Below are 26689 nucleotides of genomic sequence, written 5' to 3' on the forward strand. Positions count from 1 at the left end.
CCCTTTCTTTTGAACCACATCCTGAAAATGTTCTGAGTGGTGATTAACGGCACAACTTCAACTGAATCATTCAAAAATGACATGAATTTTACCTTTTTGTTTTATCACATTGGAACTATACAAAAGCAGAAAATATTCAGATGATGGCTTTTTGGAATGAAATGTCAATAGTATTTCACTTCTTTGTGATCCAAAGAACTTAAAATAACGTAATTTTAAATCAATGTCAATTTAATTTATACAGCACTTTTAATTACACTTAAACTCAATGTGCTTAACGTAAATGAAAAAGAATCATATTAATAAAAACTAAGTTATTGTACAATTGTCATAGGGTTAAGGTTAGTGCCTGGCAGGCAAAACCCAGGCTGTAAAAACAATCTCGTGTTTAAACCACGCCCACCGGATATACGTAACATTTCCCCGGGAAAGCTCGGTTTCAGCAAGAGTGTTGTGAGTTCGCTCAAGTGTTTGGTAAGTGATATTAATCACAGATATTGGCAAGTTTTAAGTTGTTTAATAATAAATTCAAAACCACTAACGCTTGCTCTAATTAAGTCAATAATTGTTATTTGTGTTTGTAGCCGAGAAATATAAATATATAGAGATATATACGGCTGTCGGCACTACAACGTGGTTAGCTAGAAGAAACTCAAACTTATTCTCATATAACGCTTTCTCATCTTCTTTAAGTCAAATATCCTTCCTCACCTTAGTATGTATGGATCTCTATATAGACGTTATGATAACGTTACTTAAAGGATAGCGCGTTATGAAATCGCATTTAGCCTGTTATTGTTGAATAGCCGCTAATTTATTGTAAACTGTTTTTGGAGGAAATCTTCCATTTCTTTAACAGATTCATCATGCTGAGGAGCTAGAGGGGATTTTAATTGCTAAATGGAAAAAATACCAAAAAGGAGTAATTAGATCAGCTAAAACAAGTGGAACAAGCTCAGTTGTAAACAATATCTGTGTAATAATGTTAAACACAAATCTACTTTTCTAAGTCTTTGTCTGTACTACAGCGTTTCTCATCCACAGGAATTTTCATTGTTCTCGAGGCTGATCAGTGGTGCTGATTACTAATCAGGCCTTCTAAAGCAGTTACAGACCATGTTTGTAATTCATGTTTTCTTATCCTATTGTTTGTATCTAATTATATTCTTAAAGAGCTTTTACGGAGTTTCAGTCATTGATGTAGTTAGTTTGTTTTGGCCATGTGGGCGGTGCTCTGGTTGTGTGATTAGAACAGGATTGACAATATAAACAAACTAGGAGGACACTTATCTCAGCCCTATCTTCAGTTTGCCATCTTCACTCCTGAATTGTGCTTCTTCCTGCAGATAAGCGATGGAAAAAATCACTGAGAAACTTTTACTGGAGAAAGCCTCTCCAAAAGCCAACACACTGGAGCAAATCATGACTTTGAAGTAAGGACTTTGTTTCTCCTTATTATGCTCTGTAGGTGTCTTGCTGTTAAAGTTGCACTGAAGTAAACTGGTAATGCTTAGTTACAGTTGTGGTGACAAGTTTACATCCACTCATCATGGGCATGATTGTCATGGTATTTTTATGATGATTCTTGTTTTTTTAAAGTAATTAAAATGTATCCATTCATTCCACCCTGGAAATTATGAAGCCCTAAATGACCATGACATTTATACCAATGCTGAGTGCATATAAACAGCTAAGGCCCTAATATTCAAAGACATTTTCCAGTTGGCTATTTAAAAACTGGAATAAAACATTGAATTAATAGAAATATTTTTATAATTTTGTGATATTTGTGTGTATGCAATAAGATTTAAATAAATGATTATAGATGTAATGCTATAATCACTAAACGGCGTCATATGTAATTTTATTTCATACCCCATGGAAACACTAACTTTCGTGCTCTTTGTGTTTCAGCCTGTCTAAGATGAGGTTGAAGCTTCAGGATCTACCTGTCAAGCTGCTGTCCCGTCTCCAGTCTCTGGAGAAGTTGGATCTTTCTGGAAACATGCTGCAGGAGTTTCCCAAGAACCTGGAGCTTCCTGCTCTTCGTTTCCTGGACCTGAGCGACAACCAGATCGAGGACGTTACCACTCTGGACTCGCTAAGCAACGTAGAAGAGCTGAGGATGGATGGCAACCTCTACATCACTGTGAGCACATAGCTTTGTTTTCTCCTTACACTCCTGTTTTAGGGTCACTCTTTGCAGCTACAGCACAAATGACAAATTCATGAACAGGTTATAACTGACACTTGTCATCAGTATTTCATAAAATCACATACTTCTACACCTACTGCTGTCTGGCTTGGCTCATGGAGAAATATTTGAGTCAGGCCACATTGCTGAATGATCATACCAGCTGATTATTAGTGTTAGCATTGCAAGGGAGCACGCTGCATCAGTTGTCATGACAATAAAATATTCATGTGTTTGACTCCCTCAGCCAGCTCAGGCCTTTGTCTGCTGAGTTTGTGTATTCTGTCTTAAGGGTTTCCTCCTGCAATACAAACACATGCTGATGATGTGAAATGAAGTCCTGTAGGTGTGAATGGCTCTTTTTTGTATCAACTCTAAGATAGACTGTTGTCCAGCCTTTTTCCCCCACAGTTTCAGCCCCCACTATCCTGCAGACGATAAATGGAAATAAGGAAATCCTTGCTCCTCTGTAGGATCTGGTTGTTTTTCTAGGTGATGCATATGATAAAGCAAAACACATCCCTGCATTCTTATTATCCCAGTGCCCCAATGAAAACTGTATTATTAGCAGAGAAATTCTTTTAAAAATGGTTTCCGCTCATTTTCATCCTTTGCTTCTGATTGGCTGCCACTCATAAACAAGATCGAATAGCTGGCACAAAACAAATATATATGATCTTTGTCAGCTCAGTGATCAGAATGAGTAATTATATAATAATTCTGAACTATAAATCATTCACAGAACTTCAAATAATGGAGGAATTAAACTCATTTCCTTTTTTGCTGTGATCTCCAGTGTCCTCCACATTTGCACAGTCACATCAAATGTACAGTATGTTTGAAAGGAAAGTGTTCACAGAGAGAACACCCTTCATCATAAAATGCCGCCACACTGACTTAATTGTTAATGTTTCTTTTGGTTATCAGGTGAGTGACACTTACAAGCTGATGGTGTTGCTGCCCAATCTGAGGATTTACAACGGTAAAGATGTCAGTACTTCTGCCAACCACTTGCGTTATGTCTACAGTGATAATCTGAGGACCAGGGTATGGAACTAATAGCTTATTTTTGCTCTACTTCATAGTGTTGGTGTTAATGTTCCTGCATTTGATACTGCATAAAGTCATAACATGCACCAAAAAATGATTTTTAGCAGCTGTTGTTTTGAAAAAAAAAAACAACTTCTGGCCCAGATGTGGCAATGCGTCATCGTTTCATCACGTAGCCTGGAATCGCTGTCCTAACTATTGCTATTTATTTTAGATTGCTGCTCTTTGGGAGAATAGCTTCTGCCTCCCTGATCCCATCACAGCAGAGAAAATAGATGCCTTGGAGAGCAAGTTTGTCAGCACTGCTTCTTATCAAGTTAAATTTGGGCCCAATTCAGTCAGTGACTTCACCAGGTGGAGGGTAAGTTTAGAGTGCTTTAGCACTTGTTTTTGGCTGCTTTCTGTTACATTTAATAACTTCTTCTTTGTCTCCTTTGGATCCTAGGTGGGGATATTAGCTAAGGAGTATCTTCTCTCACTGATAGAACCGAAGAAAGAAGTTGATAGCGTGGAGACTACAGGCACTCAAAATAACTCTGTGAGTCATTGTGTGCACTAAATATTGCTGCATTAATGAAGTTGCACCAGAGATCAGCAGCTTCCTACTTAGTGTCTCTATATCCAAAGTTCTGTAGTCAACTGATGGTGATGTTAGAAGATTTAAAGTTCATACAGTGGCTTCGTCTTACACAGGATGTCTCGAAGCCTGCGAAGAGGAAACAAACTGAATCAGTTATAGACACCAGCATAAGACTGAGGCCTCACAAAAAGCCTCGCACAGATCCCGCAGCCTCTGCAGCCGAAGACAGTCCACGCCAGTCGAGATTCCGCCTCAAGCCTCAGACACAAAATCCAATCAACACAATCGGGAATGTCCCCAGCAAGACAAGTCAGCCTCCCATTACCCCGAGCAGGGGAGAGAGGAGGTCAGAGAGACCCAAGAGAAGTTCTCAAGAGCAACAAACCAGCGAGGATGATGCTCAGAAGAAACGGAAGGAAAGTTCGGGCAAAAAGGATTCACGGAGAGATGCTGACATGCTGCAAACAGTAGAAATTCGCAGCGACACACAGGTAAGGGAAATACACCTCTTTGCTTGGGAAAATGCAGTCATTTAAATTTTAGTCTGGCCAGTCAGATTCTCAGGAAAGTTGCTGCCAATGCCATTGATCACTGGAAAATTAATCTGCCTGAATTCCCAAGACAAAAGATCCAAAAAAAGGAAAAAACATACCTGAAGTCAAAATGTATCTTGAGACAGCCAGTAGGTGGCAGTATTAGTCCGTGTTTTCATGCAGACTTGTACATCTGGCAGCTGGTACAGAACATATGTCCCCTCTTGATGAATTTTAGTAATTTGGCTCTTCTTTAATTTTTCATTTAGCTCCAGCAGGTCTTTTCTTTTGTCTAATAACCTGATTTATTGTCAAAATAGCTGTGAACCCCCCACTTTTTTTTTTTTTTTTTTTTTTGCTCGAGCTTTGTGTGCATCAGTATTGGTAGCATCGCTATAGGTATCATCAGATTGTGCCTTCATTAAAGTCATCTCCCTTCTCCATCTTCTTTGTTGTTCTCATGATTCCTTCCTCCAACAGCCGGTGCGTCTCAAGCCGCTCCATGTTCTTCAGTGCCACAGCAAACAGGACAGCTTAGAGGACTTCTCCACCCAGCTGTGGGCCTGTGCTTTCCAGCCACTGCCTGATTCTGCTGGTATTGTTTGAATACACGTTGAAAAACAGTTGCAGGGCATCTCCAAGTCAAACAAAGCTTTAAGGATTAGAAGAAAGAGATTTGAAAGTTGTTGTTTTTTGTAAATGTGGGATTAAACTCAGGCTTTTTATCTTTATTAACAGGCAACGCTGGAGGAAGTCGTTTGGTCGCTACTTGTGGAGGAGACTCTATCTGTTTGATTGACTGTGAAATGGGGATGGTGATGAAGAAGTACAAAGTTCCCGGGGAGGTATGCTCCATTTATTCGGATTAGTCTGCAGTAGTTAGGCTTTAAAAACCTGAATTTTCTCTCTGTCTTTTGCTCAGACTTGTAGGATACTTGGTTCATAATGGCAAGAAAACAATAAAGCTCTCTGTCTGTTGCTTTCCTTTACACCAGGAGTTCTTCTCCCTGGCCTGGTCCACAGTGCTGATGTCCAGAGGAGGCAATGCTTCAGCGCAGCACTGCAGCATTCTTGCAGCCGGTGGGAAGAGAGGGATAGTCAAACTGATTCATCCCAGAAACAACGTGGCCTACGGAGAGTTCAGAGCCAGCCGAAAGGCGCTGTCTGTCCTCCGATTTAACCACCAGCAGGGAAACTTCCTCTTCAGTGAGTAATTAATTACACAAACTCTAACCATAATAGCGAGTATGGATAAAAATGGGGAGTTTAAAGTTCTGACAGAGAATCAGATGGTTTGTAAATAAATATTTTGTCAGGCTTAAACTTATGAAGAGAAAACAAATGAATAGCGAGGTGATTACTCATTTCCCATGTCTGTTGTAATCATTTACCATCGTTTACATATCAACCTCTGCTTCAGCTTTGATCTGATGTAGTGTAATTGTCCAGTTAGGAATTATTACTGCCTCTTTGAATGTTTGCTGGACTGTTTTCCACTCAGGTTTTTCTCTCTGTCAGATATTTTTTTTAAGGTTTTAGGGATCTGATGCCGTTTGTAAACAGTTGGCTATGGAAAGTGACACTCCTGTCTCTATGTTCAAGTTGTATTCTTAACTATGCCTGCTCTTAAGTCCTCACATCTCACTGATATTGCTTTAGCAATAATTTGCTCACCTGTTAGAGTAGTGGGCTTTACATAGTTTGATTTGCTCTTGTTTAAACTGGCTTACTTGTAAAGTAACACCGCCTCAACTTCTCTGTCTTGTAGCGGGCTCGTACGACAACAAGATCTTGATGTGGGATATCGGCGGGGTGGACAGCCAGTACAACTTCAAAGTTGTGTGAGTCTTTCTGCCAGGAAAAGTGTTTGCGATGCAATTTCTTTAGCAGATCACATCTGTTGTACTGACTTTTCTAAAATATATAACTGTTTATCAATAATACATTTTTTAAATATATTTTTTATGTTTTTTCAAGCTGCTACCATTGACATTAAGATGAAAGGTTCAGACTGTGATATTGAAAATTTGCTGTTTGACCCTCCAGTCAGCTGCTGGTATTGGAAATCGGTACCACCCCCCTGCACATCTGCTTGCCCCCCACTGCTCCCAGTGCACACCTACTGACTGCCTGTGAGGACGGCTTGCACTGCTACAACACGCAGCTCGGTGCCAACAACACCAGTAAGAGGTGAGATTTGAATCTCTCCCAGTCTACCTTTTATTCTGGTGACAGTCAGTGACCTAGACTATACTGGCTCACTATATCTGTTCACTGATGTTTTAATGAGAAAACTGAATACATATGCGGCCCACCCAGAAACAATTACGGTGTTTTTGTTTTTGTCTCCTTGGTAGGTCCAAGGAAATGGAGATAACTTTCCCCATATATAAGAAGGAAGACAAAGACCATGACTACCACACTGTGGACGGCCTGAGTTTCCTTAATGATGACATAGTGGGTAAGTGTACCACAATACCACTGTAGTTTTATTTACAGTGCCTTTAAACACATGCAACTCTGAGCTGGAAACATTGACTCATGCTGGATATAACTAGACCTTTCAGCGATGCTTGGCGTTGGCAGTCAGTCCAGGTTGGTCCTGACTTCATTTAAGTTTGAGGATCTGACTCTGGCACTCTGTAGCGTCTCACTGTACAATATCAATCGCCTTGAGGTGACTCCTGTTGTAAATTGGTGCTACATAAATAAAATTGTCTAGCTTAAAATCTCCTGCTTATTCCTATTCCTGATTTCCCTTTTCTCATTTTTTTTCCTAATCTTTGCGCGCTCGGTCAATCATGATAGCATCCAAGAACTACCTGTATGGTTGCATTTACCTGTGGAGCTGGAGCAGGACCAAGGTTCAGCGGCCTGACAAGAAGAGCAAAGCAGTGCGTGCTGTGGTTCTGGCTGAGCTGCAGTGGGCCAACACTCAGATTCCCTACCTGGCTCTCAACACCTGTCCTGGTAAGTTCACCTCATCTCATCAGTTCGGATGCATTTAACATTCAGTCGTCATTTCAGGTCATCATCAGTGTAGACAAGGGCAGTAAGCTTATTAACTGCCATCTTCAGGTCACCACAGATATTTTGGGAGCTGGGACACAGAAGGACAGTCCAGACTGGGTCTGAAGCCACTCCATAGTTGCCCTGACTGTAGGCTTTACTGTAGAACTGGATGTTTTCACTTTACAATCTAAATTACGTTCCAGGGTTATGATTTTAACCCTCCAAGTTGTAGTGAATCAGATAAATAAAACATTCTAAAGCACAAATAGATGAGTACACACCTCCACTGAAGCCACACACTCAGACCTGCAGCTCTGAAACAACAGAGAGGACAGCTGATGTAACTCAATCACTCTATGATGTGAACTAATTTAGAAGATCTTGAAATGCAGACAGCTAATGGCCTGAAGGACTTTAAAGTTTATTTAAAGGTTCCTGGTAGTAACTTGTGAAAAACTACTATAGTGCTTAGATCAAGAACATCACAGATACTCACCACGTGTACTTTTCTGTGTTCTCATTCCTATCATTAGGTCAAGCCTACATGGTGTGCGGTGATGACAAAGGCAAGATATGGACATACCACATCCCCAACCTCCAGAAAAACAGTTTCCACACTGGGAAACCCATATTGCCCACTGAGGTATCTGTATTTTCAGACAGTAGCTTTCTCTTACGATTCTTGTTTAGAGAAATATCGATTGTTTTTTTGTTCTTTTTTTTTCTAAAAATTAATCTATTAAATTAGTCTGGGAGGTAGTTGCAGTCAGACAAAACAAACTCCCAGGTTAGTGAACGTTATCCTAATCATCAGTTATACTTTCCTTAGTTGTCCTTGTTTTTGCTCTCTTTTACTTTTATGTCTTATTAAAGTTGTTTCACAATCTTAGCTCTGAAAAGTGAAAACACATGGCGCTTCATCTGCCCACTTGTTTGTTTTCCAGCTGGATTTCTGGTGATGTCGCAACATGCCCAGATCTCAGCACTGGGCTGAAACATTGTCCTTCATGTGTGAATCCACTGAAGTCCCGTAAAGAGAGAGTTTCTTTGTCTTGCACTCACAAGACATTTAAATTTGCAGAAGCAGTTAACTGTGTTGTTCCTAGAGAAATACACGTGCACAGGAATGCACACAGGAAGCTTACAATAGATAAACACGGGCCATTCAAGTATTATTTTAGCTTCAGCATAATTTCCTCGGATTTTGTCTGCATCTCTGATAACAGATGTGTGCAACCACCATAAATATGAGAGATCTGAGCTGTGTAGTTGATTTTTATTTCATATTGGAAGATTACACAATGACCAGCTCTCACGTATAAACACAGGATTATCGTGCACAGGAGTGCCTGTGCAGGCCATTAAGATAACGTAAAGGATGGAGACATTTTAAACCTACATTTCAATGAAATAAATGTCACTATCCATCTTTACTCTTTAAAGAGAGCTCAGTTTGCTTGCCTCTTTCAGCCTGCACATGAAATGTAAAGACTAGTGATTTGAGACTTCGGAAGCTTCACGTCGGCCGCGTGTAATGAGACTAAACTTCAGATGCATTTCGCTTTTCTCTCCACTCAGCACTAACATGTTGTGTGTTTTTGGCAGGTGTTGGAGTGGCCGACCCCAGTTAAGAACGGCCACGGCAAGGTAGAAGGCCCCTCCATCAACAGCGTAGCCATGGACCCTGAGCTACGCTATCTAGTTGCCCTTAGTGACAAGAATATGGTGATAGTGTGGAAGAGAGAGGAGTCGCCCTGAGCAACCATGGACTGCACAGCCATAAAGAATCTGAGTGTGCCCCATTACTGAAAATGTGCACATTCATAATTTGCGAGTGTTGATGCTACATCAGCATCTAAAAGCATCACAGACTGAAGAACAAAAGAACTCTGTTACTTTTTTTTACACAATAGTGTATTATGTGGAGTTTAAACATAAAACTGTAATTTTCAGATGTTTTTGTTTTTACTTAAAGTTGCTGCTGTTATGAGTTATAGGCGATCATAGCTAGGTGACTTTGACTGTGACAGAATTATCTGTTGATTTGTCCAGAATGGACAGAAACGGCTGCATTTAGATCTACATGGTTACAATAATGAACCGTGGACTTCAAAATTCAGCTGATGACTGAATTTGTTTTCTTGTTTCTACTCCCTGGCACAGTTTCACAGTTTGGATGTGCAAAGTTTACTTCAGTGTAAAAGTACAAGCGAGCTCAACATTAACAAAGCCATTTAGCTGGTTTAAGTTTAACTTGAAGTAGTTAAAGCTTTGTTAAACTTTTTTTAGCAGATCTGTGTGTAATGACAGAACGGTCACGAGTTCGTGTCAAAGAATTATTCCTAACTTTAATGATGTGTTGTGGTAAGGTCTCACCCCCTCCATCACCCTTGTTTCCACCAGTAAGGACCTGGTTTTAGCAGAAAAAGCTGTCCTAGCACACAGCAGATTGTGACTCCACATAATAAGACTGCTCAATGTCTGTAGGATCTTTATCCACATTTTCACTGTAACAAACTTCATGTTTCACATTAAATTGGTTCATTCAGATTTAAGCCGTCAGAATCTGCGGCTTGTTTCTTTTTTGAAATATATGCTTTGTTGATAAGTATAGTTTTTGAATGTGAATGATTGAGGCTTTTATTTTCCCATGCTACTTTTTAATGATCAGATAACATTGAAGAGTGAAAATGCTGCAACATTTACTTTTCTGAATACTTCTCATGTCAGTGTGCTTATTGTGTTTTTATGCTTTAAAGCTGAACGTGGACTGTTTTTTCTATTTAATTAAAGACGTTTTTAGCTTGCTTCTAACTGCTTTTGGCTTTTAAGTGTATTCTGTTGTTCAATCAAATGTCTGAATTCTTAAGAAGTACAGCAAAGATGTAAACAGGTTGTTCTGTTGTACCTGGTATTGACTATTCTCATTTTAACCACTTGGTGGCTGGCATGGTTGTTTTTTCCTTAGCTCTGAAAACACAGACTGCATTCTTTGGAAGGAATTTACTTGAAGGGTGCATGCTACCCACTGTGCCCAGTAATGTATATGCTTAAAAAACAACAGCAGATTACCATTTTACAACAATAAAAACAGAAGATTTCATTACAGAATCATATGTTTGGAAAAGGGGTTCAAAAAGTAGATGAAAAGAACCACTCAGCTTATTTTACTGGGAGTACTTTGGTGCTACAGGGAAGAATGGATTCAATTACACAAATGATTTCCAGCCGTAAACATTGAAGTATCTGTAAAAGACAAAGATGAAAAGAAGAATGCTTCAAGAAGAAAATGTTCCAAAACCATGACAAATCTACAATGGACCAGCTCAGAAAGTGTAAGATGAAGGTTTTGACGGGACTCTCCCGGTCCACAAACCTAAACAATAATAGGAAATCTCCTAAAGGTGTTCTGAGACTCCTGGGAACCCAAGACTTTGGCAGGGATGGCTGTAAATTCTCTACACAAGAATCAAAAGACTTGCTGCTACAAAAAAAACCTTCCCCAAACAAGTTTTACTGAACAGGTTACCCAACCATGCAGGATGTCCAAACTTTTACCTCAGACTTTTGTCCTCTTTTGTCTTCATAGGTCAGCAGAGTCCCTTTGTTAACAGTTTAGAAAGAATGCACTTTTGTATTAATTCAACCACACTTCATGTAAGGCTATATGAGTGCAAAACAAGACCGAGGGAGTCTTTCTCTTCACCTTCAGTGTTTCTGCCCTAGTCATCTTCCTAACATTGAAATATAGCAGGTATTAAGAAGTGCCCTCTCACCAGTGGTTTGAAAAAAATCTACACAATGATGACACATCATTCTTTATTATTCATCATTTCATTTTCTAACACCTATCCTCTGACACCTATTTTCGGCCCTCCTTCTGTTAGGACATGCCTGGAAAACTCATTTGGGACTCCCTCCCAAATTACTTATTAACTCCACACCCTATCTCTAAGGAAGAAGCGATCTACCGTTTGGTGGAAGCTATTTTCTGGGATCTATGTATCCTAAGATCCCAGGGTTGTCACGGGGCTTTTGCCTTTGGTAGGGTCTCCCAAGGCAAATCCTGGATGAGGGCACCATGAAAGATAAAAAAAAAATTAAGGGACCTGTTTACTCTGGATTAGGGTTAGGGGGTTAGGGTTACTGGAGTTGCACTCTTGGGCCGGGTCTGGGGAAGGAGCTTAAGGGACAGGGTCTTCTGTGGGCTCACCACATACAGGATCCCCCATGAGGATTGGGTTCAAAGTGTGTTGGGTGGCAGTAAAAGGCAAGAGGCTGGGCGGTTCAATCCGTGGTTCTTGGGGCGGATTATTGGGACATTGTCTATCATTATTTACATTTATTTAACAGGAAGTGAAACTTGTGGGATTTGCACTATTCACTTCTTAACAGGCACACAGCAAACACTAACTGCAGGGCCCTTAACCACGTTTTGTTTTTTTTCAACAAACAGGAAAAATTCTAAGTAGCAAAAGGCATTCTAATTAATGGTCCTGAGCTCGTTTCTACCTGCATAAACGATTCATAAGTAACATAAATTTGGACCAAAAATTGGCATGGCAGTGTAGCTGATTAAGATCAGACATAACCGAACAAGGGAGTAGCAAGAAAAGAGTGGGTGGAGAGATTACTATATGTTAAAATGTCCCCTTCAGCCTCAAGTCGGCCAATAAAACTTATGACTGGTGCAATTTCACAACCGGCTGTTCCTGCTTTGCCTCCAGTACAGTACAGAACAGTACATTGCGGGCGGGCTTTGTAGACGCTGGGCTCCGGGGTGTTGTTGATGCTGCTTCGCTCCGCCTCTGGTGGACTGATTGGCTGATCTGTCATGTCGTTCCCCCAGCTCTCTTCCCCACTGGCCAATGCGCACAAAGCCCTCTCTGCACCCTCAACGCAACTGTATTCAGAGATACGTGCCTTTGTGCTCTAGTACGACGCGACCCTAATGGCCTCGTAGCGACTGTGATATTCCGTGTTTGTATGAGAGCAGGGCAGCCCTGTTCGCACACACAGCTCATCTCCAGATGCGTCTGGTCCTGGCGGGTGTAGCGGCTGAGATGCTGAGCGGCGCAGCCAGCAGGGCTAGGCCGAGGCTCGGCACCTTCTTGCTGGCCCCCGCCACCAAAACAGTACCGCCGCTGGCAGGCACAGGGAGCCAGAGATTTCGGTCAACGTCCTCGATGCAGGGATATTCAGAGATGGCACGAGAGCGGTCGAAAACTGTCACGTCGTTTTATAACCAGTCTGCAATAGATTCTTCTGCAGAAAAGGTAATAAATGTGACGGGTTCCCGGTCTTTTCTCCTGAAAAGGTCTCAGAACTCTTGGGTAACTAAGCTAGCAAGCTGTAGCTAGCTGTGGCTGGGTTGTGCTACGTTCAGGGGCAGGTGGAAAAGCAGTGAAATGCTGCTACTTAAAAGAGCAGTGCTTTAGCCTTCAGAACTAATGTTTTGTCAGTTAGAAGCTTAAAAACGACTTCCTTCTATAAAAGGAATAAAGCTGTCACCTACATTGCAGTGTCTGTAGTTGTAATAATTTGTAATTTTCCTTTAATATTTCGGAGATTTCTCTTGCAAAAGTAAAGAGCGTGCTTTGTTCTGTTATTTTTTTTGTTGTTGTTTTAAGTCATATAGTGTATTGAATTCTAATGGTCTATCTAATAATAATAATTCAGTAATAATGTAAAGCGGCTGACATGCCCGGTACCGAAGACCTGAACGCAACGCCCGGGTAAATTTATCTGCAGCCTGCTGAGCTTCTAGACAAATTATAATGTCGGTTCTTTGCTGTCGCTGATGTTTACCGGACCAGACGAGGTGCCAACGCAAAATTGTAATATTAGCTACACTATAGATATAAGAAGATTGTCCAATAACAGGAGACTTGATGGTGTAAAGTTTCAGCGATGGAGCTGAGCTGACGTTGACCCAGTTAATGAGAAGCAAGTGTAACAATCTGTTCTGCCAGTCTCTAAAATACTTTGCCCACAACTCCTGAATGAATGTCGCCATGTTAACTAGTATTATTATTATTGTTATTGTTACCAATAAAAATAGCACAGATGATTTTCTTCCTCCTGACTCAGTTTTGTTTTGTTTTTTTGGTCACATTCTTCAGTTTTTTTCACTTACTTACTCACTTGCTGGAGTGAATATAAGAAGTACTCTTACAGCAAAAAGAGGAAGGAATTGAAATACTGAAACAAAACACTACCCAACGACAACATTATCACTTTACGGAAGACAAATGTTATTGTTTTGTACAGTGATATCGATGCGATGGCTTAATGTTTGCATCAGTATACATAATGTAATACGACCAATCCAGCAGATTGTTGTTTCCAGTGGGTCCTACCTGCGGGTGTAGGACCTACTGTAAAGATTAGGACTGCACTGACATTACTTAGCATTTAGATCCTGGAGCAATGAGTAGTGTTTTTCCACTTGTACATTCTCCACTTGTGCATGTCGATTTTAGCACTGGAGTGTCAGTGTCCTGTTGGGGTAAACACAGCTAGAGCTTATAAAACTGATGCCTGTTTGACTTAGGTGTGCCTGTTAGGCTCCATTTATCCTGGGTTCTAACTTAAGATCTGTTCTGATCTGTAGACCATCACCAGGCATACAGCTGTGCATTCTGCGTGTATTTACACAATGCTTTTTACTTGTGCACCTGCAAATTGCATCTTACTGTGGGGTGTGAATGAATGTTATTGACTGGACCTGCAATTTAAAGATGCATTATTCTAACAGTTACTACAGTTTTTATGTTTTTTATCACACTGTAGTATGTTTGATTTAATCAGGCTACTGCAGTGATTTAACAGGAAATCCAAACCATGAACCATTTCTTTAGTGTGCTTGTCTTTCTAGCTAGCTCAGATTGTGCTACTGGCATCTCGCTGTGGCACCCTCAGATCCATTTTGGAGCTGATGCCACGACTTGCTCCAGCTGGTGAGCAGAGTTGGAGTGCTATAAAGTACTGGAGCACACCATAACATTGCTTGCATTCATGTGCACTGTTATAGTGCACATGAATGTGGTTGGTGGAGTTGTGGCTCCGTTGTAAGGTTTTATAATGTGGCAAGTTTACATACATTAGTCAGTGATGACTGAGCACAGTATTAAATATTAGACTTGCTTTACCACAGTGACTTACCTCCATCTTAGCCTCTGTAACTATCACTGTCAGACACTGACTTTATCTGAGAGATATATATCTTCCTTGTCTTTCTATCGATAATTTTTCTTTAAATCTGATTATATTCTAATCGATATAGAGATGGAAAATAATTCTTGAAAACAAACGTACTCTTACAAGAAAGTCTAACAAAGATGTCTAGGTGATGTTGAAGCTGTAATGAGCTGAACGTGGTTCTCTGTTGGCAGTGCGTTAGCAGACAGGATAGCTAATTGTGGGCTGTGTGTAGAGAAGAGCGAAGTTCTAACATTTAATTGCATTTAAAACAATGAAGGGTGTCTGCTGCAGCCACTGTCTTTTCTTTCTAATGCATTTTGTTAAATTAAAGCAATTATCAGAACTGTGATTTAACAGTTTTCAGGCTTTGTTTTAACAAATTGAGTCAACAAAATCTACAGGCCTAGTCAGTGATAACAGGTATCACGAAGCTGGTTATCAACTTTGTCTGCAGACCGGTTTTTCTGCTTCAGGCTCTGTGTGTGCAGATATGAAGGGGGTGTTTCATGTGTTCTTTCTATTATCTACAGCACCAAAATGGACCAAATGAGAACATAATAATACACTAAGCAAATGCATCATTGTTGCTGCAAGCACATCAAAATAGCAGTGGTGTTTTGTACATCCATATCCTGCCTTCGACATCAGTGCATGCTTTTGAAGGCTTGGCCTCACGAGAGGAAATAAAACACACAGTCATGCAGCGAGCGTATAACAAGCTGAGTTTTAGATGTTTCGCTCCGAGCACTTTTGCAGTTTTTTCAAAGTGCCCAGAGCTTTTAGTCTCAGGAACCTTTCTTTCACGACCAAGCAAATAAGTTCACAGACAAAAAAAGTTGCTAATGTTTTTACATGTGTGACTTTTTAGAAATGTAGTGATTGGATAAAGACAGCTGTCTTTTCTGCTTTCACAGCTCCAGGTCTCTGTGTCTGTGTCTGGGTAGACTTAACCGCCATCAAACAATCACAAAGTAATGCTTTAGTTTTCTGAGTTACTGCAGTTTGGAAGGCCAGATTATGGACTTTCTGAATATAAATTATATACCGCAGTGAAAATGTTTCGTTATGTTTTGCGAACACTCAGCTCTGCTCGTCACATGGACCAGAGTGTGCAGCTAAGACAAGTATGGAGTGTCCTTCAGTGTCCCAGCAAAAAATCTGCATGAACTGTCTGAAGGACTTTATCTGTCACAGGCTAAACAGCCAGTCATTTATGTGGATAACAATCATGTGTGTTTTTACGGCTGCACACTTGAAACTAAAACACAATCTCAACCCTGCTGTTATGAATGTGTGTGTAATTTTATGTGCCGCTTTCTCCCTAGGCCTCTGTTCGACTGACTTTAGCAACCCTGTTGTATTCTGGGAAGTCTGCCGATGGACACCACATCTTGGTAAATATTTCAGCTGTGCTGGGATTTCTGTAAAGTGTAACAATAATGAGACTTCTGAGACTCTTCATTGTTATTTCTGTGTGTTTCTACGCTCACAGAGCAGTGCCAAGTACCTCCACAAGGAGCTGCCTGTACGAATCGCTCATCGCATCAAGGGTTTCCGTAGTTTGCCCTTCATTATTGGCTGCAACCCCACGATTCTGCAAGTGGTAAGCGCTCAGCTCTCCAGACACACACAAATACAGTTTACAGATTGCTGAGCTATACAGGAAGTGGGCCCTGTAACTGATTATATAAATAGAAAGTAACAATACTGCGCAGGAAAGTCTTGACTGAAAGCGCTCTTAAGATGCTCCCTGTCCACTCTGATGTGCCAAAGGGGAGGTATGGCTGTGCATTAAGAGGTACAGCAGGTTAATGGTTCAATACCAAGCTGAGGTACGACTGCAAGAACTGAAAGGAGGGGTTTTATTTATACACATAATGGCGACATCAAACAACCTGTAGACTCTTTATGGGATATCCATATCCTGTAAACATGGGTCATACCAGGAAAGTTGTACCGTTCTGTTTTTTTATTAAAATAAAGAGCATCAATGGCACTGCTGACGCAGGAGCTGCAGCTTGTGATTTGAAAGCACATGTTTGTATTCAAGTTTGTGGTAAAACTGTCCTGGGTACTATTAATGCTGAACAATAAATGCAGGTTTTGTTTTCTGCCACCCAGATGTTGTTTTTGAGGAAAAGCATTGCATATTTCCGCAACAAATTGCACATTTGACATTTTAAGGTGGAAGTTCCCATATTTGGACAAAGTGATGGGGTTTTAAGTTATCATCTGATTTTTAAAAAAAGTTTTTAGGAAGCTTGGTTTGCAATATGCATCATAAACATGCTTATAAACACATAAGTGGTGCTTAGTAACAGACAAATACACATAACTGAGGCACAGGCTGCCTGGATGGTCATTATCAGAAAGCTTGTCTTATTATTTGTCATTAAAAAAACTTCAGAAGGCACCAACACTGCAAACACAGTGGAAAGGTTCAGTTCAGTTATTTGAGTTAGCAGAGGTGAGCGCAGGCAGTAAGGTGTCAGCACACCTGTCAGTCTAAGCTGCCGTGCCCTTAACGGTTAGCTTCAACAGTATCCAAATGTAGGAAGCAGAAAAAAAGTCCCACAAAACATTATTTTATTTTCTGGATGCTTTCTGAGGCTGTTTAGTTGGTCATTTTAACACAGGAGTCTATGGAGATTGATCCACTTTCAGAAACAACCTGATGTGGCCATTCGAGGAGTCTTTTGGCACTTAGTTGTGGTTTGTTTTCCTGCCACTTAGTTTTCAAGCTGTCGCAACTACTTTGGAATGATTTTCTGGCACCAAATGCAAAATATTTTGAAACAATGCAATTTCTCAGATTTGGTAATATTTACCATTGTACTATTTTTAAATCATAAATAGGGTTTAAATGACATCGAAAACACTGTTTTATTTAAGTTTCTGACAGTCTTCCAAACTTTTTACAGGCAAGGTTGTTTTTGATTAACTGTAACGACATCAGTGCCACACCCTGTTCAGTAAATCATTTTGATACTGTTATTTTACACATGACTTAGGCCTGTCATATCAATAACTCATACTTAATGACTATGCTGTCATTCTCTACTTTCCTAATTTTTCATGGGAAATGTTTCTTCCAGCAGAAACTGTTGACATCAGCAGGATTCTGATCGTGCAGTTTTAGTTTTTCAGATGCCATTTCAGACAGAGGTCCTTTAAAGCTCCTTTATACATATATCTCAAAAACAGAAAAATACGCATGTGTCTGGATATAACAGACTCTTTGACACCAAAAGAATTGTTGTTGTCATTGTTCCCGCTGAGCCTTTAATTCCCCTGCAAGCACTTTGAGTATTTCGCTGCCTCTGCATGTCTCATTGCTGGTGAACTTTCACCTAGATTCCTTCCTTTTCTGGTATCACGGAACCGCTCTGTGTCGATTACATAAAGCAAAAGCTCCTTTTCTGTGCCACTACTTGTGATGTCGGAGTGACTGTACCTTCACTGTTTAGCTCTTTGATCAGAAGTGAAATAATTGCTGGAACTGATTTTTAACTCTCCAACTTTTGCACATCAAGATGATCAGATGGATTTTAATAAGCCAGTCTAGTCATTTATGCAGAATTCTGATTCAGAGAAATTGCTCAACTCTGCAAGTAACAGAAAACTCATCCCATTGATGCTTGGTGAAAGTTGCCACGTGTAAGCCTCACGTGGACTTGTCAGTAACACAGTGAGGCCCAGTCAGGAGGGACAGTGCTTGTGGTGTGATGTTTTCTGGCTGAGTGAACGATCACAGAGACATCGGTCTAACCATAGCCCGCATCTCTCTTCTTTTCTCACAGCATGAACTGTATATCAGAGCCTATCACATGCTCAGTGACTTTCCAGAGGTGAGTGCCCGACCCACTCAAACACGAACAGTAAACACACACGCCCACAAACACGGGTCACAAGTTCAAGTTTTATTTCTCAGGGAGTGGGTTTGCTCATGAGCAAAAACAGGAAGTGTGAACCTTTTTCCTGTCGAGACGTGTGATGAATCTGCCCGCAGCCGCTTTAGGATTGGCTCATTTGAGTAGTAAACAAGCCGTGACTCTGTTATTAAAACTAATTAAACATTAGCCGTATGCATTGTTCGAGTCAATGAAAATCTGTTTCTCGTCAATCATTCTGTTTGGCATTGAAAGGTCGTAGAGGGAAGGTTAGTGGATAACTCTTCTCTGCTATCAAGTTTAGGATTTGTAGCTTTTCTACGACACTGATTATTGTTTGTATTTATTTGTGTACTGTCAGGGCTATAACACGTGTTCCATCACAGTCATCCTTGATTGCTAGCTGTAATGCATTTCCTGGGCAGACGTGGTTATCAGTGCCAAACTGTCTCACTGACTGCTGCATGCAGTAGCAAAGTGATCATTGTGTTCTGTTCTTTTTAGGTCTGGACAAAGCAGACGAGTACACCCAGTTGCTCAGTGTGTTCGCACATGTATGATTGGAGATTTCAAACTGGCTGAACATGTTTTCCTTTGTGTTAATGTAAACACTTAAATCTGATAAGTAACCCTAACATTGTCAGGTTAAGAAAAAACAACACCTATTTCAGTGCCTATAAAGGTGTGTACCTTCTTTATGGAGTGTTGAAACACTGCACTGTGCTGAGACTTTCAGACTCCTCTTGTTCTCTTGTATAAACACATTTCTAAAGAGATGAGGCAGACACAAGGTTGGCTAAAAATAAAAGGTCCCTAGATTTAAGAGGAAACTACAGAGACAAAGGATCAGATAATGTGACTCTGGGTTGGAGTCACCTATACTACAATAGCTCTCAGGGGAAATCATAATGTCTAAAAACATCTCTGTGCTACAGAGGCAGGTCACGCTCACCCGGCTTTTATCTGTATGCCTGAAACCTGCTTTGCTTTTACATTTGAATTCTCTCATTGGTGGCTTTAAAATGACAGCGGTTTGCACAGAATTGCTCGACTGATTCTCAGTCACTGGTCCTGTGCATTCTTTATTTATTTCTCAATACACCATTTATGGATTTAAACAACCGTTAATGTGAAGCCCTAGTTGTGAAAGAAACGGACAATTTCATAAATGGAAGCAGCGTTTCTGTGAAAGAAGAAAAATCTCTGTGCAGTAGAAGTGTTGAGTATGAGGCCGTTGCTGCACTGAAGCTGACTCTATCAGAGCAGCAGGTAAACATGAAGCGTTGAGTCATTCAAGCCAGAATAAATATAAAATCCAAAATAATTAAAAGGCTCTTCTTGGAGCAGGCTGTTTCTTTAAACGTCGGGTTTCTCGGGTTTAGTGTGAAGCATCTCTTTTTGCAGATCAAGGATCAGGACGTGGAGGCTCGTTTCTGCAAACTAGTGCGGCAGCTGCTGGACGACCACAAGGATGTGGTCACAATGCTGGCACAGGGCTTCAGGGAGTGTCGCAGACACATCCAGGTACAGAGATACTAAGACTGACCTGATTCACCATTTGCTGGAAATGACTCCTTACTAAAACAACTTACTCTCGGTCTGCATAGGTTAGGTTATTAATGTCAGTTTGTTTGTTATTCAGTTTAATTAAACACTATTTTATTATTTGGACTATTTAAGGCTTTCTCAGCTAACAATGATGCGTTTTCTTAAGAAAGCTGCTGATCTGCCTTTAACTCTTTACCCCTTAAAGCTTTCAGGGAGTCACCCTTGATGCTCTTTATGTCATCTTTCAGGCCTGCTTACAGAACTAAATTAGTGGGTCTGCATTAGAAATTAGTGAGGGCGGTCTTTGCATTTGCAGCTACACAGGAAAAACCTGGAAACTTTTCTAATGGTCATTAAATTACATCTTTATGTCAGAACCTTTATGGGAGGTAGAGCTAAAATAAAAGATACTCCTCATGTTTGCTTTGCAGCAATCTTGGCAGTTTAGACTGCCTCACGTTTGCTGTGATTCACCAAAAGCTGTTAGAGTTGATAAGTTAGTTTCAACTGTGAAGTTTCAGTTGCTTTTTTTATTTGCTGTCACAGGATGAGATGGTCATCCGCAACTTCCTGGATACAACGCTGTGCTCTCGTTTGGGAATCCGAATGCTGGCCACGCACCATCTCGCCCTTCATGAAGATAATGTACGTGCAACTGTTATTCGAAGGATTTGAAAACCTCTGAACGGTTACCCAGAGCAAATCATGCGGTAACTGTTAAGGGGAAAGGTGATAGTTGTCCAGCTTTTCTGCAAACATGGGATTAATGTTGGGTTGGGACAACAGGATCCTGTCAAATAGAAGTTGTTGGTTTCATGGTGTTTACCTTCAGCTACAAGGAAGCATAAAATACGTCATGTTTGTTTTGGCAGCTGGCTATTTAAGTAAACGCTATTGTGTAATTAAACCAACAGTATTGATTAATCAGAGGGGATTTAGTTATTTTGTGAAATACTTTTTAGACTTGACTAAAAAGAATGTTTGTTTTTTGTTGTTGTTTTTTTTTTTTGTTCATTTCAGCCTGATTTTGTTGGGATCATATGCAGACGTCTCTCACCCAAAAAGATCATCGAGAAGTGGGTGGATTTTGCCAGGTGAGTGTTTGGTACGGCTTAGTTTATCTCACCTTTCGGTGACTTTGTGCGTGTGCTGACCGAGTTCATCAGATAGCCTTTCAGAAACGGCGTGTGGAGCTGTGAATGGGCTCTCATTCTTGTTTGTCTTTGGTAATCTAATCAAATGACCTTTTATAGACTTATTTTAACCAAGTTCAAAGGAAGTTTGCAAAGAAACAATCAGCGATGCAGCGTGTTCTCTGTCGTTACAGTTTAACATTTGTGTGAATGAAATTGGACTTCCATTTAATGAACTGTATGAACTGTAATTGTCATCCAGCAGCATTAGTAGGTCCACTGCTTTGGTTTCTGATCCCACGCAGACAAAACTAACACCTTTCCCATAACTGTGAGGTTTACTTAGTGCTTTGTCCATGGTAACACCCTACACTACGTGTGGCTCCTCCTCCTTTTTTTAATCAGGTAAAAAAGTCATTAATAATTTTTGAAAAAGTGTCATGAAACAGTTTCATTTCACTCATAGTGTGGAGGCAGCGAATTTGTATATATTTTTGACCTTGTAGTCTTCAATATCATGAGAAATGTTCTTGGTGTTTGATAGACGTCTTTGCGAGCACCAGTACGGTAACTCGCCCAGGGTGAGGATCAACGGACACGTAGCAGCTCGCTTCCCGTTCATCCCTCTGCCTCTGGATTACATCCTGCCAGAGCTCCTCAAGAACGCCATGAGGTAAACTAACCACTCACTCACCCACGGAGATGTCCACTGACCTCAAATCAGCTTGTGTTAAATAAAGTTATATTGAATGATTTGGCTGGGTTTTTTTTTTTTGTCTGACAGTGAAAAATTATGTGAATCAGTAAAATAATAGATGAGCAATGATGTGATGGCAATAAAGGATCATTGAGGGAGAGCAGTGAAGATTTTAGTTGGTGCTGTTTGACTGGTGTGAGTGAGCCCTGGAGCTGGCTTAATGTTGGCACCAGTGTAGCTGTTGCTAATGGTTTCCAGGGCAACAGCGGGAGAGAAGGGGTGCAATTTGGAAAATGACTGGCTCTTTTGATGTAGCTTTTAACGAGTGTAGAGAATGTTGTTGATTTCAGCTTGGACATAGAAGCCAAGTCCAAGTCGGTGTGCACACAGGTCCTTTTTAAAAATTTTTAACTGGGCTATTGGACCAGCATTTAGAAAGATTATTGTGTGTCATCCACCTGGAAAAATTGAGATTTCCATGTGTCACAACAGTGGCTCTGGCACAATTTAATTTAGTATTCTGCACAAGAAGAACAGGTTTGCAACAGAATCTTCACTGTTCGCTCAAAAGCCTGAAAAAGTATGTAGTTTAGACTACACATCTGCTTTTTAGCACACAAATTTAAAGTGGATTGCATCAGTTAATCAATTAAATGAGCTGAATACTTGCTCTTGCCTCCTCTGATTGACAGACTGTAGAAAAATAAAAGTATTATTAAAAAGATATATTTTTTTGCATACTGGATTGTTATTAAATGGGAGTACAGTTGTCACATCGATCTTCAATTTGTATCTTCAGGGCCACCATGGAGAGCCATCTGGACACCCCATACAATCTCCCCGATGTGGTTGTCACCATCGCTAATAACGACATAGATTTTGTCATCAGGTGAGTGCCAGAATTGTAATCCAGGTGTGTCCTGAGCCTCTGAGCAGGTTTACCTGTCCAGGCATGATGACCAAATACCCAAACCGGCCCAGTTGATTTCTTTTAATGTGTAGGACCAATAATTTGTACTTCCTTTGCAAATCTGTGCGCTCCTCACCGCTGCAGGGGAGACTTCCTAAAACGGAAGGTATCGTTACAAGTTTTTGTTGCCATTTCTTTCTAATTCAGGATCTCGGATCGCGGCGGCGGTATCCCTCACAATATCATAGACAAGGTGATGGACTACCACTTCAGCACAGCTGAGGAGAGTGCACAGGATCCCCGCATGAGCAACCTCTTCAACAACATCACCAACAGTGGGAATCAGTCTAACCCTATGCATGGGTAAGCTCATTACAGATGCACTTCTGTTTGTGTCAGAGATAAGAGAGGAGTATTGATTTTATCCAGTCTCGATGATTCCAGTAGGCTTCTTTATGAGCCAGTAAAAGCTCTGATGGCTGCCTGTATTTACCTGCAGCTTAATGTTTCACCTACAGTAAATCACTTTCAGCCTGGTGTGATTCTGTCACTTCACGTAATCACCTTAAACCTGTTGCGTGTGTGTGTTGTACAGGTTTGGCTTCGGCCTACCCACGTCTAGGGCCTATGCGGAGTACCTCGGTGGCTTTCTGTCTATTCAGTCTATGCAGGGCATTGGCACTGATGTTTATCTCCGTCTGCGCCATATTGATGGCAAAGGAGAGAGCTTCAGGGTGTAACGTTCCCCACGTCAGTAATCCATGTAGACGCCAGCCAGGAAATCAGGCCGTGCAGGAGTGCAGAGGGTTTCCCACGACGAAGGCTGGTGAGGACGAGGACAAAAAGTGTTTTTCAGAAAGCTCCTAAATTCACTAACCCACTACTTGTTCTTTAGTTTGTCTTTTTGCCTTAGACTGATTATAAGCTATGTTACCTGTCAAGGTGATGATTTCTGTTGTTTTTCCTTTTGTGTTCTTTTTGTTTTGTATCCTGTGGCATGTTGTATTGAAGTTTGAGGGGCGGGGCGGGTAATGAACTTTGAATGTGTAGGTTATCGGGACAAACTGTGCATGATAATTGATATTATTGATGACGATGATTATGAGAGAGAGAGGAAAGCAAGAAAGAAGAGCTTCAGTTTTAAAGAAGTTCACGATGAAGTTACATATCTCATAGCCTCAAAGTAGAAATTTCGATGATAACTGTTTCAAGTGAAACTATTGAGACACTCCAGCAGCCCTGTCAAAATCTCCTCAAAGTTGTCAATGCTGCTCATGTGTTAAATTACCGAATCCTCCCAGCGTGTCATTGAGTGCAAGGGGAAACGTTGGTGGAAGCAGTATACATGCTTCGCTTAAGCATCCTCATTTTAAAGCTCATGTGCTCTCCTCAAACACCGCTTTCTTCTTCTGCTGTACAGCTGTGGCTCTTAAAAACAGAAGAAACTGCCAAAAACACCAAATGCTCATTAACACATTTCTGTCTTCTGTTCTGATGAGCGTCTTTGTCGAGCAGCGTCTTTGCAGAGCTTTTGAACGGGGAAGTCGACCGAGATGTTCAGCTGCCTTACGCGTGACACTAGTCCTTTAACTGCATGCTGAGTTCTTTTGTTTTTCTTTGTGGTACTTACCTTTATTGGGTCACACCATGTCAGAACGTTTCACTAGTTTTTGCATAATGAATAGGTTTCCTGTTGTAATGCTCAGCGCAGATCATAGCAGGCTTACTTTGAAAGTTGTTACAATGTTAAACAATATACCAGAGAAGTATTGTCTGATATACGCTTCTTTTGTTTCTGTGTGATTTGACTGTTTTCTCAGATTTCCTTTAGGAAGGTGTATATTTTCTTTTTAAATTAGGGCTTTGCAGAAGGTCACATTTAATTTCACAGCATCAGTAGACAAAGGAGTTTCTCCACCGTTAGCCAAGTTTGCTGGTCTTCTATTAGGTATAGATCACTGCTTGATTATGTCATTATTGTGAATGGCCAAAATGTAAGTAGGATGCCCTCAAAGCATCCTACCGCATCCTGTCTCCTTCTATTCAGGAATTCCATCTGTTTGTAGGTAGAGTTCAGTGACGTATATACACACTTTATGTGTGTGTATAGTCAGTGTGATTGTCAATTTGGTGGATGAAAAAGTAGCACCAGTACCCTACAGGTGGGTTCAAAGCGTCCGGCTTCCTCCCACAGTCTAAAGGCATGTTAGGGTGATTGGTGACACAAAATTGTCTGTCTCTCTGTGTTTGCCCTGCGATAGGCTGGGGCTCCAGAAAATAGATGCATAGATGGACCGATGAAAAACAGAATGTGTCTGAGAAAATAATGAGATAATCATGTTGTGATCTCAATATTTGTACAAGAAAATCACAGCAGCATCTGTACGGACACTGTTGGGAGTAGAGAGAAAAAATCGAGCAGAGTCAGAAGGTGTTGAAAAAGTTGCGATATATGAGTTAACACAAACACTCCTTGCAGTTTGTTGAACATTCCCCAGTGGGTCCCAGCTCCAACAGATCGATCAGAATGCTACACCTCTTCTATTTGATCTGTGGGCTTGTTATTGCATTAACTTTTTTTGTTTCATTTGAAAGGGCATTAGAAATCTTAGGATGTTATCTGCAAGATGTAACATCTCAAAATTTTTAAAATCCGTCAGATTTTTGTTTGGGTTTTTTTATGTTGTTTTTTTAGATTTCAGTGACACGGTCTTTATTATTAGCCTGAAGTTGTGCGTCATATTATTCTACAGCTGAATGCATATTACTTTTATAGACTATGAACTGGTTAGAAACAAAATGACAAAGATCTTTAAAAAGTTGAGTAACATTTTCACGGAATATCACAGAAAGCTTCATTTCTTCTTTCCCTGAGTTTACATACAAATTAGTTCAAATGCCATTTTAAACCTGTGAGACATTGTGAACGTGTTCTTTTGCCTTCAGAATCTATTTAATTTTATAAAAGCTGGTATTTATTTTGACATTTTGTGAAGCAAAAACAGCCCCCTATGATTAACTGTTTAAAGGTCAGAGAGGGTATACTGTCTGTACTTGTATTCTTGATGAAGCCTTCTACATGTTTTTATTACTGATTTGACAGTCTTGAAGTTCTTGTATATACTTTAGCGTATACACGTTAAGGCGAGGGAGCATAAACAATCATAGCTTCAAAAAATGCAGGTGAACATTTGAGGTTTGTGTTTCCTTTTGGAAATATTACTGTAAAGAGCATTTTGAGGATTCCTCCTATTAAAAAAAAATGCTGAGAGTGGTTTTGCACATTTTGAATTTCACTGCCAGGCTGTAGCTTTTCATAAACATAAAATGTGCACTGTATGCCCCCTGTAGGCCACAAAAGAGAAGGGCAGACTGAAAAATACTGTTCATGGAGAGAATATCAAGTGATTATTTTTTGTTCCAAGGAAGAAGAGGACATGGTAAATACAAGTTAATTTAATTGTCTAGAATTCAGATTAATTTTGCATTTTAAAATGAGGATCAGAAAAAAGTTCATTTAGAAAATGATCTCCAAAATATTCAAGTCATGTTACTGAGAAAGTGTGCTTTTTTTTTTTTTTCTCTGACTGAAATTAGTGTCTCCCACATTTTCTGTAGATATTAAATTTCACTTTGTTGGAACTGAGAGTGAGCTTGATTTTTATTTGTTTGTTATTTTACAAATGGTCTCACCTTACCGTGTTAGGCAGGGTGAGAAGCTTGATGAGGAGTTTGGCATAGAGACGACATTTCTGTGCATTAAAAGGTGCTGTGTAAGGGCTCCTAGGTGAGGTATTTAGGGGATGTCATATTCAGGCAGTGCTGGAGAGACTGTATCTTTTGGCTGGCTTGGGAACACATGGGGTCACCCTGGAAGAGCGGGAGGAGGTGGCCGAGGAGAGGGTCTACTGCCCCCGCAACCCGGGCCTGGACAAGTGG

At 40.5% G+C, this 26689-nt stretch overlaps 2 protein-coding genes across 2 annotated transcripts; both read left to right on the forward strand.

Annotated features, from left to right (window-relative positions):
* Window positions 1-403: 403 nt before the first annotated feature.
* Window positions 404-10183, forward strand: lrwd1 (leucine-rich repeats and WD repeat domain containing 1). Its single transcript, XM_084940831.1, has 16 exons — window positions 404-474; window positions 1347-1433; window positions 1915-2149; window positions 3122-3241; window positions 3459-3605; window positions 3690-3782; window positions 3938-4315; window positions 4838-4952; window positions 5096-5202; window positions 5353-5563; window positions 6126-6198; window positions 6404-6547; window positions 6715-6818; window positions 7166-7327; window positions 7903-8012; window positions 8975-10183. The coding sequence occupies exons 2-16, from the start codon at window positions 1354-1356 to the stop codon at window positions 9125-9127; spliced, it is 2232 nt and encodes a 743-aa protein (XP_084796957.1). The 5' UTR covers window positions 404-474; window positions 1347-1353; the 3' UTR covers window positions 9128-10183.
* A 2049-nt stretch (window positions 10184-12232) lies between these two features.
* Window positions 12233-26398, forward strand: bckdk (branched chain ketoacid dehydrogenase kinase). Its single transcript, XM_084940833.1, has 11 exons — window positions 12233-12645; window positions 15898-15966; window positions 16065-16175; window positions 18373-18420; window positions 19867-19986; window positions 20557-20655; window positions 21031-21104; window positions 21688-21816; window positions 22640-22729; window positions 22958-23113; window positions 23346-26398. Exons 1-11 carry the CDS (start codon window positions 12400-12402, stop codon window positions 23488-23490), a joined length of 1287 nt encoding a protein of 428 aa, XP_084796959.1. The 5' UTR covers window positions 12233-12399; the 3' UTR covers window positions 23491-26398.
* The last annotated feature ends 291 nt before the right edge of the window (window positions 26399-26689 follow it).

Source organism: Perissodus microlepis, chromosome 10, assembly GCF_051167445.1.
Source record: "Perissodus microlepis isolate ML-2025 ecotype Zambia chromosome 10, ASM5116744v1, whole genome shotgun sequence".
NCBI classification, from domain to species: domain Eukaryota; kingdom Metazoa; phylum Chordata; class Actinopteri; order Cichliformes; family Cichlidae; genus Perissodus; species Perissodus microlepis.

Bases quoted from the DNA above. Each gene is read 5' to 3' on its own strand.
- lrwd1 (XM_084940831.1), top strand. From the start codon at position 1,354: ATGGAAAAAATCACTGAGAAACTTTTACTGGAGAAAGCCTCTCCAAAA. The intron at 3,606-3,689 runs GTAAGTTTAGAG...TTTGGATCCTAG, and splicing joins GTGACTTCACCAGGTGGAGG to GTGGGGATATTAGCTAAGGA. The intron at 6,199-6,403 runs GTGAGTCTTTCT...TTGACCCTCCAG, and splicing joins CAGTACAACTTCAAAGTTGT to TCAGCTGCTGGTATTGGAAA.
- bckdk (XM_084940833.1), top strand. From the start codon at position 12,400: ATGCGTCTGGTCCTGGCGGGTGTAGCGGCTGAGATGCTGAGCGGCGCA. The intron at 18,421-19,866 runs GTGAGTGCCCGA...CTCTTTTTGCAG, and splicing joins TGCTCAGTGACTTTCCAGAG to ATCAAGGATCAGGACGTGGA. The intron at 21,105-21,687 runs GTGAGTGTTTGG...GGTGTTTGATAG, and splicing joins AAGTGGGTGGATTTTGCCAG to ACGTCTTTGCGAGCACCAGT.